The 15,446-nt window shown below is 40.0% G+C and overlaps 1 protein-coding gene across 1 annotated transcript in view; it reads right to left on the reverse strand.

Moving 5' to 3' along the window:
- Positions 1-15,446, reverse strand: part of PELI2 (pellino E3 ubiquitin protein ligase family member 2) — a 208,159-nt gene that overhangs the window by 31,449 nt on the left and 161,264 nt on the right. The window contains exon 3 of the mRNA XM_060004501.1: positions 2,929-3,030. Coding sequence (XP_059860484.1) covers positions 2,929-3,030 — 102 coding nt within the window. The remainder of the gene's footprint in view (positions 1-2,928; positions 3,031-15,446) is intronic.

Consider the following 15,446-nt stretch of genomic DNA (forward strand, 5'->3'; position numbering starts at 1 on the left):
AAGCATATCTAAATCATTTAACTGTACTAACTTGCTATCTAATAATTAATATGCTATTTAATATGTTTAATAACATTAATTTATTAACATTAAGTAACCTTAGTTGAATATAATACTATCAAAGCCTCAATATATTTAATCATTAATTTTAATTCATTAAATATGTTTGGAGCTCTTTTTGTGACTGTATGAGGCTGTGAGCTTTTCCTAGTTCTGCTGTACAGCCTTGGAGGCCTCCACTGCATGGCTGTACCTGAGTTTACTTAGTTAACTGGTCCTCTATTAAGAGACATTTAGGTTGTTTGCAATCTTATACCACGAAACCACGCTGCAAGCAATAAGTTGGTAAAAATGTCATTTTGGATGTATGCAGGAGTATCTCGGGGGTAAATCTCTAGAAAGAGGAGAGCTTTAGAAAGAAAAGCTGAGTCAGAGTGCAAGCACTGTGTATTTTTCATAGGTATTTCCAAGTCACTGCCCCATAGAGGTCAGACTAATTTATAGGATGTAGGAGAGCATCTGCTTCCCCACACCTCTGACAAAACCTTTTGGATTTCTGCCAATCTGGTAAGTGAAAAATGGTACCTCTGTGTGATCTGAATTCACATTTCTGTTTTTATAAGCGAGGCTGAGCAGGTTTTCTTATTTTTCAGAACTATTTATCGCCCCCCCCACCTTTTTCTGCCCCCACCACATGGTTGGCGGGATCTTATTTCCCCGACCAGGGATTGAACCTGGGCCCCAGCAGTGAAAGCGCCAAGTCCTAACCACTGGATCGCCAGGGAGTTCCCTATTTCCCCTTTTTGATGTATCTACGATACTTTTTTTACATTTGTTTCAATATCATTTAATAATTTAACTCTCCATATAGAAATGCAAAGCCTCCTGGTTGAATCTGTGTTTGCTTTTTCCCTTTATTAGCCTTAATTTTAATTTCCTGTTGTTTTAAAGTACCAAATCTTGAACAGACTCACAGACATAGAAAACAAACTTGTTACCAAGGGGGAAAGCAGGGGGAGGGATAAAATAGGAGTTTGGAATTAACATATATATGCTACTATATATAAAACAGATAACCAACAAAGACCTACTGTATAGCACAGGGAACTATACTCAATACCTCGTAATAACTTATAATGGAAAAGAATCTGAAAAAAGAATATATTTCTGTGTGTATATACATGTATAACTGAATCACTTTGCTGTATACCTGAACCTAACACAACATTGTAAATCAACTATACTTCAATTAAAAAAAAAAGTACCAAATCTTGGATATATTATTAATTCCCTTCTTTTTAAATTAATTGATATTTTTTTCCTGTATTATTTCCTTCCTTCTGCTTTCTTTTGATGTGTTTCTGGACTTTCAATTATATACCACTAAAACTATTCTTGAGCCTGTCCTTTCTTTTTTTAAAATTTTTATTGGAGTATAGTTTATTTCTATAGGACATTCCATCTGAAAGCAGCAGAATACACTTTCTTCTCAAGTGCACATGGACATTCTCCAGGATAGATCACGTCTTGGGTCACAAATCAAGCCTCAGTAAATTTAAGAAAATTGAAATCACATCAGGCATCTTTTCTAATCACAACACTATGAGATTAGAAATCAATTACAGGAAAAAAACTGTAAAAAACACTAACACATGGAGGCTAAACAACATGTTACTAAACAGCCAATGGATAAATGAAGAAATCAAAGAGGAAATCAAAAAAAATACCTAAAGACAAATGACAATGAAAACACAACAATCTAAAACCTACGGGATGCAGCAAAAGCAGTTCTAAGAGGGAAGTTTACAGCAATACTATCTTACCTCAGGAAACAAGAAAAATCTCAAATAAACAACCTGACCTTACACCTAAAGCAACTAGAGAACAAACAAAACCTAAAGTTAGTAGAAGGAAAGAAATCATAAAGATCAGAGCAGAAATAAATGAAATAGAAACAAAGAAAACAATAGCAAAGATCAATGAAACTAAAAGGTGGTTCTTTGAGAAGATAAACAAAATTGATAAGCCTTTAGCCAGACTCATCAAGAAAAAAAGGGAGAGGGCTCAAATCAGTAAAATTAGAAATGAAGAAGAAGTTGTTAAAACGGACACCACAGAAATATAGAGGATCATAAAAGACTACTACAAGCAACTCTATGCCAATAAAATGGACAACCTGGAAGAAATGGACAAATTCTTAGAAAGGTACAACCTTCGAAGACTGATCCAGGAAGAAACAGAAAGTATGAACAGACTAATCACAAGTACTGAAATTGAAACTGATTAAAAAACTCCCAACAAACAAAAGTCCAGGACCAGATGGCTTCACAGGGGAAATCTATCAAACGTTTAGAGAAGAGTGAACACCTATCCTTCTCAAACTGTCCTCTACTTTCTTACTGTCATTTTTTAAAAGGAACTTTTTCTGATCAATGTTTAGTTCCTTGAGTTTCTTCCTTCCTCCCAAATAATAAAAGCACTTAAAGGTTTTTACATTTTCTTCCGAATACAACATCAGTCACATCTCATGAGTTATGCTATTAAATGTTTCCACAGTTATTTTTTAAAAGGCCTATAATTGTAGTTTTGATGTCCTCTTTGGTTCAAGTGTTATTCAGGAAGTATTTTGAACATGTTAACTTTTAAAAGTAGCTGGCTCTAAAAATGTTTGTTCTTGTTTTTAGAGTCTCTTTTTTATTGCACTGAGATCTGAGAATGTAGTCTTTATAATTTCTTTCTGCATTTTCAGAATTAAGTGTTTTCTTAGTCTTTTGAAAACCAAATAGGAACAATTTAAATATTATCCTCACCTTTTTCCCCTTGGACATCACCAAACACTACTGTGCTAGAAGTTCTGACTACATATCAAAATAGAGAATCGAAGGAAAAATGTGCTAAAAGTTTCCATGGAAAAAAGAAAGATGTTACCTGAAACATATCCGTATCTTTATCATGTGTGTACTCGACCACCACAGTCTGATTCCTTGACAGAGTGTACGATATGCTGTGTTGACCTTTGCAGCTGATAGCCTAATAATGAAATAAAAAATATAAAAATTTGTTAGAATTTCATTTCAACAACTTACCACAATTCTGTTTGTAGTTAAGAGACATCACTCTACCAGCAAAACCCCAACACAAGCCAGCATTTTCCTAATGGTCAGAGCCTGTCCCTGCTGTGCCCTGAATTACAGAGGAGCCAGCAGTCATAATACTGGGTTTATCAAATATTCATCCTTAATATGAACAATATTTTACTTAAGCCAAATCAAAGTTAACCCACTAGTTTCCAAGACCTGATTTAATCATAGTCCTAGAAAAACATATACTTTCTCCATGTTACCTTAACTCAGTGACAGAATTTTCAGACTAATATGATTTAAAATTTCTTAATTTATTTCACATTGAAACGGATAAGTCAGGAACATTTTGTAATAGTATTTTTCCTACATGATGGAGATTATGAGAGTAAACGAATCATTGAAAGAAAGTAAAATTCTATAAAAACTTCCATATAATAATGCACTATTTTAGCCAATGATAATCATACTTATACTCTGTTCTACATCTTATTGAAAACTTGTATAAGCACTTGCTTAACCCAGATATTTATTGAGTTAATAAATAAGGTAGCTAAGTTAGTTTTATCGCCTTTATTTTTAGACTAGACTAAAGCTAATAGTCTTTTTCAAAGAATCCAGAAACCAATAATATGATGATGTTCTTATTTCCTCCATAGTGATATATTTCAACCCATTTTACGTTGCGGTCACATACTTTAAAATTTCCAAATTAACAAAGAAGTTTATTTAAATTATACTCCCAATTATTTCAATTACCCTGTCCGTTCAACTTTAACCTATCTTCATTTCCATTCTTTTACATTACGTATAATAAATAAAACTTTAATAAGCCTATCTATTAAACATTTATTGAACAATCACACTGTATGAAGACCAAGAAAGACTAAGACAGCATTTGGAAGTAGCTGGACATATATACAGCACCTAATGAAAATGTACTCTGAACATTTATATTTGACTAATATAATTGCTTAGAGTAATAAATAGTACAACATTCCAAATCAGCTTTGAAGTTAGCCTGGTTAATCTCATGGTTCTTCAATCATCTGCCCTCAGGAACTGCATGGTTGAAATGATGCTTTATTGTACATGCTTCACTAAGATAATGCAAGTATTAGAAATGATAATTATTTATACAGTTAATATGATTAGGAAGCTAAAAAGAATACTTCTTAGACTACTCAACTCCAGTAACAAATATAATCTGAAATTTTCATTGGTCTGAGTCACATAAATTCAGTGGTACTGATATAAGTGACATTTTTTGAAAGTCGAATTAATAAAGAATTATTTCCAGTTTAAGGTAAGTGGATGCTTGTTTATCTTCATAGATAAGTAAAAAAACCCACTTAAAAATAATTTTATTAAACTCAAACTTACAAAACTGATAACTAGGGGGGTGATTATTTGTACAATAACTTATTTTACAGTTCCTTAAAAAGTATCTGTTGCACTTAAGAGTTTTCCATTTACAAGTGCACCAACTCAAACACAACTTTCTTGGCACACACACTACACAAAATAAGAATGTCTGTAGTTTGCCAATTATCTGCAAAAGAAGGAGTTAACAAGTGTCAGAACAGAACACCTTTAAAAAAGTTAGACATTTTTGTATGATGGTACCCTCTTAAGTACTGTGTTTCTCAAACTTCCACCAAGGTTGCCTTAACTGGAAGAGAGTTGTGTGAGCCCCTAGACATGTCTGGGAGAGCAATCTAGAAGTGAAGCTTCTCACGCTTGAAACATCTTACCTTGAAATTAGTCTAAATTTTGTATTCTACTCCTTAACATGCCTGTAGTTTTAACATTTAAACATTTTCAATATTTAAACAAGTTTGCTGGGAAATCAATGCCCCAGGAAGGTCTGCTGTGCTCACCCCACGACCTAGTGCAGCTTCCATGCCACTCTGGGAAGCCCCAGAAATATGCATTTTACAGGCCCTAAGTTGCCCAATTCTTCTAGAGTGTTTTATTCTAAAACTACGCTTGTGGCCCAGACTATCATAAGCATGAATAAGACTATTTATAGGGAGAGCGAGCCCAGTGCCATACCTGGGAACCGCCCAGAGCCAAGGGAGCACAAAGACCTTGGCCAGCCCCTGCCCGGCCGCCCTCAACAGGGAAGAAAGCGTGGGGACCCCGAGGCCTTGAACGCCGGATCCAGGTGACCTTGAATGTTGAGCCCATTTAAAGACAAATTACAATTTCAAACTTCCGCCAGTTTTTGAAACGTGGTTTAAACGTGGATCGGCAGAGTTAGGAAAGGTGAACCCTTTGAAGGATAAGAAAACACATTTTCTGAGACTTTTTGAATAGGAACATCTTAACTATGCGCTACATTTTAGAAACCTCTGGATTTGGGGAAGATGGAGAAGTGGGAACAGAGATCCTACAGGGAGAAACAAGGCCCAGAAGATGGAGGGGGCTCTGAGCAGCAGGTGATGAACTCCCCTGTGGCAGGACGGCTGAGGAACTTCAGAATCGGTGTGACCCACCAAAGTCACTTCCAGTCCGGCGGTGGTCTCCCTCTGTGAGTGCTAAGCTGGGAGGGGAGGCCCTCCTGCAAAGAGGCCAACAGTCTGCACCCACAGGGGGGAGAAGCATGGAGATGAGCTGGCCCCAGAAGACTGGGATTTAAGCCAGGACTGGGGTTTGGAGCCAAAGGGGGCAGTTGAAACCCAGGCCACCTCTGGGCTCCTCAGAAATAAATGGAGAGGCGCCCACTTCCCTTTGATGCCATGAATTAGGGCTCACATGATCTTGTTTGTGCATTAAAGTCTACAGTGGGGCCAGATTTGGGGGATTTGGAGGAAGGTAAGAGGAGAGTTTAAGCTTGACCTCAATTTTTGCTTTCCATCTGCCAAGTGTATGAGGCATTAAGCTTCTTTGGGGTTAGAAGTATCAATTTTTCAGCAATAATTTTAATATTTAAAATATGGCTCTTGGAAATACAGCTTCTAGTAAATTACAGATTCACTGACTTGAGTCGATCATTTCAGGTTATTTTGGAAATAAACATCTCCCCAAGGCACCAAGTTGCTTTGAAATCTATTTCTGAACTATCAGAAAGGAGAGTAGGTAAGGCCTTCTCTTGGCACTCACTGGAGTTCAGTACCAACACAACTACTGTAACATAGTGAGATTTCACTACGCTAGTTCAAATACGGAGACCGAGCGCTTTAAAATGGTAAGGAGAGCTAGCCCAACCAACTTGCCTAGCAGACAATACTGATTGGCCATATTTGCTTTCCTACTGTGATGAGAAGCCAGGGTTGCTGACTCCCTCTTATGTCGCTACCATGCTCAAAGGCAGGTCTGGTCTTCGGTGGTCTCCACCCCCGGCGGTGAGGGCGTGGCAGGCTTTCAAGGAAAGTCAGATGAGTGAATGGACTGCAACGGATTCAAGATGAGACTTGGAGCTTCCTTCCTCGGGTCTTCTCAACCTCTCCCTTACCTTTCACCAGCAACGGTACCAACGCTGACACCCTCAGCTCAAATTTATTACGTGTGAATTTTATGGGGTTAAAAATATCAGGATTGGACAATTACCAGTTAGACACAATTACAGATCCAGAGAAGGAAAGATTCCAACTTTATCCGGTTTAGGAAGTTCAGCACTGCCCCACCCAGGTGCCCAAACCAAGGCCCTTTCTGAGCCAGGACACTGTCTTCCCAGTTGAGGATGCTTTCTTAGGGTTACTCTACTTGTGCCACAGGCGCGGCTCAGCTGAGCCATTCTCTGTCATTCAGGGGAACAGCTAGAACTGGTTGTCCTTGTTCAACTTCAACTAACTGACAGAGTCCTCCAAGCCTCCAGACTTTAAAACAAACATGGTTCACAAGGTCTGCAGAATTTTCTTCCTCTTATAAACCCCTATGTACATACATAAGGCACTTAAAAAGATATATAATACGTAATGATACCAGAAAGGCAATCCTGCAAGATGCATAATGAGATAGGTACATGTATTCATGGAAGTCAAAGAGCTTTCAATCAATTATTAAAAGTATAAGTAAAATACTCTAATCTTTTATTAAGAAACTGTGGGGTTAGTGTTCAATCACAAAGTAAAAAAGGGAGAAAGCCCGATCAGAAACTAACTGGCTTCTAGAAAATACTAACTTATTACAGTTATGAGTTGGCTCATTTAATTCAAGCTCCATAAGGCTGCTAAGTGAGCCTTTATCAACTGTGTAGGGAGAGAAAATGGAATTCATCACCAAGGCAGACATCGTTGGTTGCCTACCTAATGCCCTTCACCCTGCTAGCTGAGCTGGCTGCCCATGACAATGCCTGAAAAGGAAAAGAGCAGCTCTCCCAGCCTCCTCTGAAGTGAGCATGTGGAAAGGTGACCCAATCCTGACCGGCGGGACTTTGGAGAAATCTGGTGTGGAGCTCCTGGAATGGGGAAAGATACTTTCCTTTCTCTGTTAATAGAAGAAATGAATGATGATTAAGGGGTATCTGGAGCTGAGGCGGCCATCAGGCAACAGTAAAGGAAGGTCAAAAGACTCTCAGAGAAGCAAACTGGGCCCCAACATCTTTGAGTTGAACCAAATCGGAAACTGTCTGCCCCTGACTACTTCTGTGAGAAAAATGAGGGGTTTTAGGGTGCTTTGGGTTGGGTATTTTGCTACTTGCAGTGTAAAGCATCATTACATTGTTCAGTCCAAACTTTTTCTCCTCCTGGGTTTCCTCTTTTAGTCAATAGTGTAACCATATTCCAATCACTCATACTTAAAACTTCCGTGTCATCTCTCGGCCCTCTCTTGCCACTGTTGTCCAGATACAGTTAATTATTACCGTCATACTTAAAATCTAATCATGAGTCAAAGCCAAGCTCACCGATTTTACTGCCTTAAGGCACAAATCAAATACAAAGTAGAATAAACAATGTGCCACATTTCACTTTTTCTCCTCAAATACAAAGTAGTTGTTGGGCAACCAGTAATTACAAAGCTGATTTATTCCCCAAAGGAGTTTTACAACCAGCTCCTTTATAGCCCATAACTTTCTACTTTGGAGATTATTAGGTGTAATCTAATTCATCTTCCCTTGACCCTGGGCTGCCCTCAGTAACTTGCTTGACCCACAGAATGCAGCAGAAGTGACAGACGGGACTTGGAGGCTTGCAGCTTCCCCTTGCTGCCCTCAAACACTTGCTCTTGGAGTTCTGAGCCGCCATATAAGACACCTAACTACTTGGAAGCCACCACACTACAAGAAGCCCAAGCTACGAGAAGGGCCTTGGAGACTGAAATGCCACGTGGGGAGAAGGAGGCCACGGAGAAGCAAGACCCAGACATGTGAGTGAAGGAGCCACCTTGGAAATGGACCCTCCAGTGCCAGTTGCCCCAGCATTTGCCACGTGGACCAGAGACACTGCCATGGGAGCTCTTCCCAAATTCCTGACCCACAAAATTATCAACAAAATCAAATGTTTTTTGCTAAGCCACTAAGTGTTGCAGTAGTTAGCTACACAACTAAAGACGACTGGACCAATCCGTTTTCAAGGCCTACTGGCGCCAGAGCCTCTTTTCTGTCTTATCTGACTTATCACGTAAGTTATCACGGTGATTTGTGTGTTCACCTTCCCTGTGCCCCAGGGCACGGTACAGGTATAGGTAGCACGGTGCCTTCACAGAGAGCAGGGGCTGTGCTTCTGATGGCACTCTCATGAGGTCCTGAATGCATATGAAGAGGCTGTGGTTAGAGCAAGTATATATTTTTACTGTGATAATCTTCAGTTGTCGGATGACTGAGAAGAAAATTTTGTATTAGTATTTAAAATTAATATTTATAGATCAACATATAAAAGGCACCTGTAAAGCATTCAAAGCCTTTCAGAGAAGACAAAGCATGTCACATGGACAACTTTTAGTCCTTACACATTTGGAGCAGGAATAGAAGAGATACTAGGAAGACAGGAGAAGAAAACAACCAGATGTGTTGGAAGCTATGATGTAAAACTTTGACAAACCACACACAGCATGTACGTTAATGGGGCATGCCTTACTAAACGAGAGCCAGCCTCATTTAAGGGGATGTAATATGTGTGTGTGTGTGTGTGTGTGTGTGTGTGTGAATCTGAGTTTCCAATGAAATGAAATTCCTTTTCTCCAAATCCACACCATATTTTCTATTACTATATCTTAGAACCAAATCACTCAAGGGTTTGACAATCGCCCTTGTCTAGATGTCCAGGATGCTGACTGTTACAGAACCACAGTTACTCTTCCTGTGCCACACAGCACTGGACTAAATCTAAGGAATGTGTTTTTGCAAACAGCAGCACCCTCTGTAGTTTCTCTCCTTGGGAGTAGATGGAATTAATATTCTTTTTGCCCCTGAAAAGAGAGTGCCAGGGCTTCCCTGGTGGCGCGGTGGTTGAGAGTCCGTCTGCCGATGCAGGGGACACGGGTTCGTGCCCCGGTCCGGGAAGATCCCACATGCCGCGGAGCGGCTGGGCCCGTGAGCTATGGCCGCTGAGCCTGCGCGTCCGGAGCCTGTGCTCCGCAACGGGAGAGGCCACGGCAGCGAGAGGCCCGCGTACCGCAAAAAAAAAACCCCAAAAAACTGAGTGCCAGACACCTGGCACTCTTACATGCTTACATGTTCAAGGAAACTTTTCCAGATAAATCTCAAGTTTTCACAGAGCTGCTCTGAAGAGTTTTGCATCATGTGTCTGAATATGGTGGCATTCTCTGATGCTGCTCACCGCATCCCATCTTTCAGTTTCCAAGGAAACATCTCAGGAAGAAGTCAAAGATGCTCTCACAGCCCATCAGATAGGGACAATCCTAGGAAAAGTCCTGCACAGTCTACTCATGGAGCCAGAGACCCCTTTGTCTTTTGGGTTCCACCAAGAAACATAATATGAGCTTGTGTTCTCAATAGCCTTCTAAACGATGTCCATAACTCGGCACTCTTTAATAAGGCACAGTAGATAAGGTACAGGCTATCCAGCCAATTATTCTGCATGTTTTAGGCAAGTTTATTTTCAGCCACCTTAACTATTAATTCTAATTTGTAAGTTAATATTTCAGCCCATCGTACAACTTAATAAATAAATATGCAAAACTATTACCACAGAAAGGACCTGATAAAATGGAAAACAACTACACTGATCTCTGGCAGCCATTCTGGTTATAAATACAAGCCTTCTATGACAGGGTGGATTGCTATAGGGACAACATTGTTAATTAGTATGGAAAAACTTAATAACGGAATCTGTTTTGGGATAGGACTGAAAAGGGCCAAGGAACGGAACCTTCTTCGTTCAAAAACACCTTCTGGTATTTATGTTTAGAGCAGAAATGTGCGCACCTATGAGCAGATAAACGGGTTTGCTGTGAATTCTGTAGCATATTGGAAATACCTGATGAATAATTTTACTACCCAGAGCCCCGTGTCCACTGTGATGCTGGGGCAGTGTGGGTGGGGCTGGGAACTAGAGGGTATCAGCACATACGGGCGCTTGGCAGCTGGCCTGTGAGGTCTCTGGCGTTGCTTCGCCTTGCTGCAGTATCCACTGACGATCCAGCACATGTCTGGACACGGGGCAAAAGGGAATATTCACGACAGATGGTTTATCAATACGACTACCCAGTTTATCCCGCTGAGCTTCAAGTTTACGGGTACTCTAGCAAAGGAGAATAAGACCATGTGTGGACATTGCAGAGATCAATGGCCAGTGGATTCTGATGTTGAGAAAAACCACACACTGGACCCCGGGTTTGGATCCTAGTTCAGTCACTCACCCACTGTCACCATGTCACTGGAGTCTTTGGTTATCACCTTTATAATTTATCAACAGAAGGACTCAATGTCAGTAGAACTGATTTCATTGTATGCAAAGCAGAGGGAACAATGTATAACACAGCATTGTCTCTTCTCAAATATAAACCTGCACTTAAAGCACTGCTTCCTGACCCAAGGGGTTACCATCACTTCCTTGTGGTCCGTAACACAGGCTTCAGAGATTACTATTCTGTTTAGCTTTAAATATATGTTAAATATTGAGTGTATTAATTAAAGATAATCCTGGTATGAAAAACATGTTTTTCCAGAACTAATGACTTTTATGTCATGCTGACAAGTATAATTAGGCAGTAAATCCTCAACCAGTCTGGTTCAAATTGCTACAAGGAAGATGAGATCTCTGCCATCCTTGTCAATTTAGGTATAAAATACGTATGAGTGCTATTTCTAAAGAGAGGAGGTGGCTAAAGGAATTCATAATTTATTTTGCATAAACCTACTCTTTAAAATACTCTCTTTTCAAGGAGCCATATTTCAAATGGGTGCCTGAACCATTAGAAAAATGGTTAGAAAAATGCTAACTTGGATTTCATCAAAATCAACGGTGTTTCGTACGATAAATAAATCAAAGTGGTAAGCCTATTCGTTAGACGCAATGGCTTTGAACTTAGCAGTGGGCCACTCCCACGCCCGTCTGGGATCGGCTCACTGAGCTATTCGACAAACGTTGGCAGAGAACCTGGTGCATGCACAGTGCCGGGGCAGCCGCGGTCAATCAATCGAGCAAACAAAGATGCCAGAGAGGGTGAGAATGTTTGAGGAGAACGTGTTCCTAACTTGGAGTCACTCCTAATTACACTGAAGCTGGATTTGGTCGTTGGTACCAGTCACAAGAGATGACCTATATAGTTTGGAGAATAAGACACACCGAAGGCTTGTGGCTGGAGAGCTGGGCAGGAACACGTCCACAGGCCTTGCAGAAATCTGGCCCCAGGAATTCTTACCACTTTACACTGATGGAATGACAAGCTCCTTGAGGGCAGGAACTCCTGTCTTTTTAAACCTGCCTTCGATTCAGGCAGTATATTGCATGGCTAACAGTACAGTTCAGGCTGGATTCCCACTCCACTGATGACCAGCTGCGGGACTCTGGGCAAGTTACTTCAATGCTCTGTGCCTCAGTTTTGTCATCTTACAAGTGCTGGTCCTGGGTCCAGGAACGTCAGTGCTGGCTGAGGACAAAGATGCTTTAGCTACTTCTATATCCACCCAGTTTATCACAAAGTGCTGAACAAGTGACAGGTTCAGATCCAAGTCTGTACAGATTATGTCACTGTACTTTTTAAACCTAACCTAAGCTAACTAACCTAATGTGCAGTCTCCTCTTTCCGTTATTTTGTCTCCTGTCTTTTGGAAAATAGGGATGATGTACTGTTTTCCCCCAGAGCGATGCTGTGACTAGGACACACATCTAGACACATGAACAGGTTACGTTACCAATCACATGTGTGCACTGGTCACTATCAATGACGGTCTATTTCAAATGGTGACTCTGAAAGTGCACCCTTTTCAAACACATCTCCCCACAGTGACTGCATGGCAGCTCCCCCAAAGCAGGAGAGGACAAGGAAGGGGTACAGCCCTGTTAGTGCAAGGTGGCACTCTGGCACTCCATCCATCTCAGTGCCCACACATGTCCAATGTCCGAAGTGGCGACTACCTTGGGGTCTAACCCTGTGGCAAGGACCACCATGGTCACCTGGGGAAGGATGCGGGGTCACGCTCGTCTGGTAGGAGATAAAGAAACTGACCTCTAACAAATTCATTCATCAAAACGGCAATGCATTTGCTTCGGAACATTTTACGGTTCTAGATGTGAGCAAGAAGGGGCATGGGAAGAACGGAAAAAAGACGCAATGTATTTGTGAAACGCTAAGTATTGCAGTGAAAATTAAACCAATGATGAGATTACCTCTTTGTTGTACACAAACAAGACTAGGGAAGAGAGAGAGAGAGAAACCTAATTGTGGTCTCCTGTAACAGGAATTGGTAAACTTTAAGAGGAGATATTTAGTCAGTCAATGGACAATGCTTTAAGGGATGGGTGTGAATCTGTCTGCTGCAACATCTAACATTTACTTATCTGAATATTTAAGTATCTGCATACGTATGATCTACTTGCCACAAGAGACAAAGCCAACTGAAAGAATGAACCCTAATAAATATGAATTAAAAATGAAAATGAAGTATCTTACAAAATGACTATGTTGAAAAAGTAAAATCAGTTCAGTAATTCCATTTATATACTTTTATAAATAATATACTTTATATAAGTCATGCATTTACTGGGTAAAAAAAAGTATATTTTGTTTCTAAAGAGCACTGGAGAGAAAATACATAGGTATCTACCGTGAACTATGCGTTACAGTGAGCCAACAGTAAATGCAAGCCTTAATTTGTTGCCACGAGCAGGCAAACTTCCAGATACTATAAACTGAATATGACACAAATCGATTTTATACCAAGATATCCAAAGACCCGCCATATAATTATTTTAATATGTGGGCCAGTTTATCAGCTGTCAAAACGATCCCTTGAGTAATGAAGAATAAAAAGACTAAAATTTACCCTGGTTCAAAATAAAATGAAATACAAAACCTTACTGATTACCTATAGTGAAAAAAGCAAAAACTCTCATTTAAAAGACGTTAAAAAGAAAAAAAAACGGGAAGGGGGGAGGCTCAATTTTTCCCCTCATTTTACTTGGATTTTTATTTTTTATTTTTTGCGGTACGCGGGCCTCTCACTGTTGTGGCCTCTCCCGTTGCGGAGCACAGGCTCCGGACGTGCAGGCTCAGTGGCCATGGCTCACGGGCCCAGCCGCTCCGTGGCATGTGGGATCTTCCCGGACCGGGGCACGAACCCGTGTTCCCTGCATCGGCAGGCGAACTCTCAACCACTGCGCCACCAGGGAAGCCCTGGATTTTTATTTTTAAGGCTTGGCCTTGATATAAAATTTGCCCGTCTGCTGCAGGATCTCATTTTCGTTATGGAGTAAAACCAGTTGGATAAGGCCACGTCGTAGTTATGTAGAGACATGGAGATATTTACTCTCAAAAGACAACATTTATCTTGGCAGTTGGCATTTTCAAGATGTTAGGCCGGCTAGAATCATGCAGGTTCCAATCCTAATATACAAAACTTTGAGTAAGACAATGGCTGAAGTACAAGGAAAAACATATATGCACCTAACATGTGTGCCTGCCCCTGCTCCCCCAAGCGTTCATACGCGCTTTTGGAAGAAGTTTGGATATACACTTGAATGTTCCTCCTCAAGCCTCATTCACTGAACTTCTTAAAAGGGCCCTTGTTATCTGTGTCCTGGGTCGTATTCTGAAACTGTTTCTTAACCTGTAAAGTGAAACACTTGCCTTGAAGAGCTGTTGAAAAAACTCAGATGATGTTTGTAAAGGAACCAGAGTCCAGTGCCCAGCACATAATAATTACTATTACAGCCAGCTATTTTTATGACTAAAACATAATCTCTATCAGATAATTTAATACTTAATTTTACAGAGGCCTCCAGATTCTTGATTGATTTGGAAGGCAGAGAATATTGTTAATTGGGTAATATGTGCACAGAGTACCAAACATTACCAGTGAATAGTACGCTCCTTCCAATGTAGCCCTCGGTCACAGAGAGCGCCTCTAGTACTAGTTCTATGTATATCTTTTCAGGGAATATCGGTGTCTGTGCTAACGTAGCACAGGTGGTAGAAATGAGAGCACACTATCCACAGAGGTCTGTCCCCTGCTTCTCTCACTTTACAGTACAACTTGTACAATGGTCTGCATCACCTGCCTATTTGTGCCTCCTCGTTCTCTTCGATGTGTAGATATAGCCTGATTTTTCCATCTTTTAAACTTATTTAACAAAAAAGTTAAGAAATAAATTTTCTATTTTACAAGCAATGTTGCAATGAATATCCATGTATTCAATTTGCATACAGGGGAATATATCTATAGGATAAATTCCTAGAGATACAATTGCTGGATCAAATGATATGTGCATTTTTAATATTGATAGTTATTGTCGAACTACTTTTCGTAGAAGTGATACCAATTTAGATTCTCACCAGATGTATGAGAGGGTGTTTCCCCTACCCTCACCAACATAGAGAGTTATTAAGTGTTATGGTCTGTATTGTATGATATGTGAAAATGATATTACTGTGCTTTAAGCATTTCTATTATCATTACTGAAGCTGAATGTGTTTTAAAAGGCTTAAAAGTCATCTCTTTTCTTTACTGTGAACTGTTTGTATCTTTGTCCATTACTCTTTTGGTCTTTTTCATACTGATTTGTAGGTATTCTTTATATATTACCCCCATTGTCTGTGATATGAGCTGCAAATTCCCACCACTCATTTGGCTTTTGACTTTATTTAATGTGTTTTTGCCATACAGATTATTTTTAGAAGTTTATATAGTGAAACATCAGTATTTTTTTCTCATTTCCAGATTTTACCTCATAATTAGAAAGGCTTTCCTCAATCCCAAATAAAGTGAACAATTTTCCATTCTTTAGTACATTTATGATT

Source organism: Delphinus delphis, chromosome 2 (genome assembly GCF_949987515.2).
Source record: "Delphinus delphis chromosome 2, mDelDel1.2, whole genome shotgun sequence".
NCBI classification, from domain to species: Eukaryota; Metazoa; Chordata; class Mammalia; order Artiodactyla; family Delphinidae; genus Delphinus; species Delphinus delphis.